We start from the raw sequence: 5,599 nt of genomic DNA, 5'->3' as shown, positions 1-5,599 counted from the left end.
TTTTCTCTTCGTGCATACTCACTCGAATACAAGCTGGTAATCTGCCGTATGTTCCAGTGGTAAGTACTTCTACTGCTGCAGGAATATGGAAATTTGGAAGTCTAGCGTGTACCAAAGTATCACGAGCCATTCTCGCCAGCATATCCGCAGTATCGACAAAAAGCAGTGATTGCTTATCTAAAAACGCCATTATGTGCTGAAAAGAACAAATTATTAGACCATATGTTTTATGTGGTTACAAAATGTGTAAAAATGTGCATACTGTAGATTTATCCACTTTAGATGCGCTATTTGCCCATTTTACCAGTGCCAATAAACGGACGTACAATTGTCTCGTCCGAGCGGAAAAATTATAAATTTCAATTTTGCGTTCCATGTCTGTTTTACGAGGAAGCCTAAACAAAGAGATACAGAATAAACCATAATATCGTAAAGAATGAAAGCATTTTTGTTGATATTTTTCTATTTTGTACGTACAGTTCGGCAAGAACAGTGAGTTCATGATACGTTCGTTGTATAATAAAATCTATAAGCATCCCCAAGGATATAGATCCACCACGATTACCTTCCTGTGGTATGTTATTTGTGACGGGAGTTTGATGGCCCTCTAAAGGTACTGGCGCCATTTTGATATCGTTTTTAACAGAAAGTATCTTAATTCGACGTACACTTATAGATGTTTCTTCTACAAATAGCAAAAATTGTATTATTATTTTAAAAATATATAGATAAATAATATACATATAAGCAACATACTTTATATTAACAGTGTACAGATGTTTTGACTCTAAAAATCAATTTATTTAGTATTTAGTTACAGAAATATGTATTTATAATATTTTATATAAAAAAGAAAACAAAACACAGAGAAAGGTTTGATATCTCTGTATAAAATATAATTGTAGGTACAGTTTCATTATATTCCATAGTGATGAAACAGAAAATCCTTTTATAGAAACATTTTTATAGACATTTCGAGCCTATCACAATAATTAAAAAATAAAATCTCAAGTCATAAGCCGAAAGATATTGATCAATTACAGTTGAATATAAAAAAAATAATGGACTATAATGGATTAATTTCTTATGGTTTGCGACCCCTTGTAGAACAAGTTTAAGTTTTAATTGATAAAGTTGGCTAATAGCCAACTTGTGTGTATAACAAATGGACTGTCTACATTAAGTCATTACTCAAGTTTTAAGTCTTACATACATTTTACAATAAGCCATTAGTAATAAATCAAGTCAGAAACTTGAAATTGACCAATCAATTATTCTTCTTACATTTGATTGTGATTGATCAATTTGAGCTTCTGACTTTTATTATTAATGACTTATTGTAGATTAATGGCTTATTATAGAATGGCCATTAATTAATTAAGCTGTAAGAAAATGATCAATCATAATCAAGTATTCTTTTCACATTCAACTATGATCAATTTTTTATGACTTGAGCTTAGATAATGACTTATTATAAAAAACCTATATCGACTACTATTACCGACTACCAACTCATTGTAGAACCTCAATTATAATCTCGACGATTTCATATAAGACTTTTCATCTTGGAATGTTCCACAAAATCTGCCAGTGAAAGCACCTAAACTTTTTCTGGGACATCTTGTATAGTAAAATATTGTACTAAAACTTTTTTTTCATCAAACTTTAAATATACCTAAATATAACTTTAAATAGACAGTAAATATGTCGAAGCTCATTCTGAGATAACCTTGATCTTGACATATGTTGTCGATCGTGACCCCGAATGACATACAACAGCCGTCGCTCGTTTAAAAGCTATTAACAAAAAAGTTCATCAATAAAATCTAACTTTTAAACAAAACTGTGCTCTGATAAAACAAATTCTCTGCTTTAACAATGCAAAACATTTTCTTATATAATTTTTTATATAATTTATTTATCATTATTATTAATAGGATACATTTCTCTCATAATTTAAAAAAATGCTTTAATTCTTCTTTTAAATGAATAAATCTTTTTGAATAAAAATTCATCGAGATAATGTTTATGTTTTTCGTTATAGGAATTTGAGCGACAACGACGTAGTTGTGTTTATAGTTACAGTATATATTTTAAAGAAATGTTAGATTTAAATTTCTATCCATAAAAAGAATGGAAAAAGTGTAAATTATACATAATAAAATATTTTCTGCTTTACAAATACAAATACAAATTCTCTGCTTTTAAAAACACAATTCTTTATTTTAAAAACAAATTCTATGCTCTAAAAACAAAAATTATATAAGAAAATATTTTGCATTGTTAAAGCAGGGAATTTGTTTCATCGGAACACAGTCGTGTTCCAAAAGTTAAGCCCATTCTATAATGTACTCTTTGTTTCCTGTTTTTTGCTGTTTATCTCTTGCTTTTCCTCCTTTGCAATCATTTTATCGACAATTGTATTTCTTGCTACGAGTTTCCTGTTTCTTCCGAAGTTCGTTGACTTTTATCTCGGGCGACATAGAATAAAAAACCGGATAAGAAGCAAAAAGACAAGATGTAAAAAATAGTAAAAAGCAAGAAACAGAAAACAAAAAGCACATTGTAGAACATTAGGTTTTATTGATGAACTTTTTTTGTTAATAACTCTTTAACGAATAATGAGCAACGGTTAAAACCTGTTGGAGATCACTCATGATCTTGACAACACATGTCAAGATCAAGGTCATAGGGAAGAGTTCTCCTCATCGGCATATTTACCAAAATAGACTGACGAATTCAGTTACTTGTACTATAGTGGATGCACTCGAGCGTCTCTATCTTGCTTCGAGTGTTGCATCACCTCAATTATATTTTTGAAAAGCGTGGCTGGCTTCGACTGTGCAATTGTATCACATTATCATTTGTTCCTTCATTCGTCTGAGTGCGCGTCCAAGCAGCGTCGAAGCATCGTGGTCGCAGGCGCCCAGTATCTAAGGGACTGCCTTTCATTTTGATTGCATCATCTCTTTTTGCTACACCTACATTCGAGGTGGCCAGAGTATTGCATTCCAATTTTTATATTTGTTTTACCACATTTTTAAGAAAACTGGCCAAGTGAACCTCGAAAAGAAGACTAGGACCATCCAAAATCAAAGAAGAAGACTTGAACTATACTGGATTAGTATACATTAAAGACTGCTCATATAAAGTCATTGCTTAAAAAAAAAATCATATCTAAATGCAATGGCACAATCAACTTAAAGAATAAAATAACAGATGCATATTCTATTAAATAGCATGATAATATCATTATTGTAATTACTTAGAATATTTGTATGCTTCTCTATATTTAACTTTGTTGCTTGCATGTATAATAGCTTTAGTATAAACTAATCTAATGTAATACAAGTGACTGAATTCGTTATTTATATCTATTTGATTTTAAGTACTAGTATATATTAATTCAGCATTAAGGAACAGATCTTAAATTTATAGAAATTGATGTATTATGCAATATCATATGACATCTTTGTAGGTAATACATCAAAGACAGTTTACATTAATAGAAAATATAACATATGAAAATCTGAATCTACAATGAGTTGATAGAGAATCAGTAGAAATTGGTTGCTGGCTGATTCACTAATTTGCTTTCAACTCACCAACTGTGGACTACTGACTCATTTTAGATATAGATTAAGGCAGAAGAGGTTTTAATAGAACATATAAATATACATGTAGAAAATTAGTTAAGGAGATTTTAGGGGGAAAAAAGGAGACAGATTGGATGAGAAATTAGGAAAACAAGAAAAACAAAGAAAAAGAGAATACGAGTAAAAGTGTGAAGAATTAAAGAATTTAATGTAAATCAAATCATAAAGCTTTGGCCAACAGGCTAATCAATAAAGATTATTATTAATATTATGTCCTCTTACCTAAATTTTTTACAAATTAAGCTCGCGCTGTCTACTAATTCATCATATTTTACATCTGGAGTACCAGTACCCAACTTTTAACGACGCCGCACGATACCCAGCATGTTTCGAAACTGCAATCAACGCTTTCTTCAATTTTACAGAAGAAAAAACAAAAACAAGCCGCTTTCTATCATAGCTTTGTGGCTCATGTGTACAATGTACATTTAATTACATCAAATTTGACATGAACATTTAACAGCATATTCAAATGTATCCATTTAATTGCATTTAATAACTAAATTTATACGACAGAAAACGACCATACAACCATAGATATATAAAATTATTAGACGATGCAAACATAGAGACGCAGTGGGTGCGTTCGGGGAGACACTATTCGTGCTATGGATATGCAAACGCTACCAACGCTGTTCGTGGAGCCAATAGCGCGATAGCGTTAGCAAGCTCTATGAATGATCCTAGCGTAACATTGGTAGCATTTAAGGAGAGATTTAGGGCCACTTTCACCAAGCTCCAATTAACTTAACGGGTCTAGTAACTTTGTAGGATTCCAACTAAAACTGATATCGGAGAAAAAATGTGAACTGGAAAATTAAATATATTTCACTAATTATAATTAACTGTAATTTTACATATTAAATTAAACACAAAAATAAATTATTAACAAACAGCTACCAGAGAGAAACCTTGCTACATAAGTTAGTATTACAAATCTATATTTATAATTTCTCTCTTTGCATTTTTTCTCAGACATCAGCTACAGTTGGAATCCTGCAAAGTTACTAGGGCTACGTTCCAAAACTTTCTCTCCAAGAAAGATTTTACTCTATATGCTATAGTATACGTTACATGTACTATATATTTCGAGTAAAATTTTTCTCGAAGAGGAAATTTTTGAACGCAGCCTAGGCCTGTGAAGTTAATCGGAGCTTGGTGAAAGTAGTCCTTAAGCCGTGATCAGACTATATATTGGAAATTGAGATTAAGATTAAGATTAAGATTGACGTTCGATCAATGAAAACAGAGCAGGCCGAGATTGAGATTGTAGATTGAAATACAGGGCTCCGTTTATTTTTCCAATCTTCAATTTCAATCTCAACCAATAAGCTTCCAGTATTTCAGTCATATAACTTACATGATAACTTCACGTGACTAACTTCACCAAATGTATTGTGTATGTACAAAATAATAAGTTATAAGAAGTACAAACGCAGCACATTAAAACGTGTGGGTACAATTAAATGCGTATTCAACAATAATTTTTGTTATGATTCTAGCTATCCGATATTCTTATGATAATCTCAATCTTAATTACTGTTGGATATAATTCATAGTGTGATTGAGCAATCTTCAATTTTAATCTCAATCTTAATCTCAATTTCAATTTCCAATGCATAATCTGATCACGACTTTAGATCCGTATTCAAAACGCGCTCATAACGGTGCTAACATGCTATAATTTACCTTACGCATAGAATTTCAGAGATAAAAGCGCGTTCTGAATATAGCCTTAATATTTGTCAAGATTAAGTTAATGTAGGGGATTCTGTTTTCAATCACCGACCAAACTTTTCTTTGTAATTTAAATTTTTAGGGTTTTGTAAAGTATTTATAACGTAAATTTTTAATTTTCTCGTAGAGAATAACAGAACGCAATCTTAATTGCAATCTCTATGATGGCTTGCTGCTAAGCCGGAGTGAACAATGTAAACTAGATA

General features: G+C 31.1%; 1 protein-coding gene across 7 annotated transcripts in view; it reads right to left on the bottom strand.

Annotated features, from left to right (window-relative positions):
• LOC108748235 (mediator of RNA polymerase II transcription subunit 14) overlaps nucleotides 1-5,599 on the bottom strand; it is a 20,213-nt gene that overhangs the window by 13,191 nt on the left and 1,423 nt on the right. For 4 of the 7 annotated variants that reach the window (XM_018486266.1, XM_018486284.1, XM_018486276.1 and 1 more), the window contains exons 2-4: nucleotides 478-607; nucleotides 263-395; nucleotides 23-196 (exon numbers count right to left, since the gene is read on the bottom strand). In XM_018486266.1, coding sequence (XP_018341768.1) covers nucleotides 23-196; nucleotides 263-395; nucleotides 478-607 — 437 coding nt within the window. Of the gene's footprint in view, nucleotides 1-22; nucleotides 197-262; nucleotides 396-477; nucleotides 686-3,878; nucleotides 4,138-5,599 lie in introns of those variants that run through there. The other 3 variants (XM_018486291.1, XM_018486309.1, XM_018486316.1) reach the window with 1 other exon arrangement.

Source organism: Trachymyrmex septentrionalis, unplaced genomic scaffold (assembly GCF_001594115.1).
Source record: "Trachymyrmex septentrionalis isolate Tsep2-gDNA-1 unplaced genomic scaffold, Tsep1.0 scaffold109, whole genome shotgun sequence".
In the NCBI taxonomy this organism is placed as follows: Eukaryota; Metazoa; Arthropoda; class Insecta; order Hymenoptera; family Formicidae; genus Trachymyrmex; species Trachymyrmex septentrionalis.
Note: the sequence above shows the minus strand (reverse complement) of the source record. Positions and strands in the feature narration are given on the sequence as shown.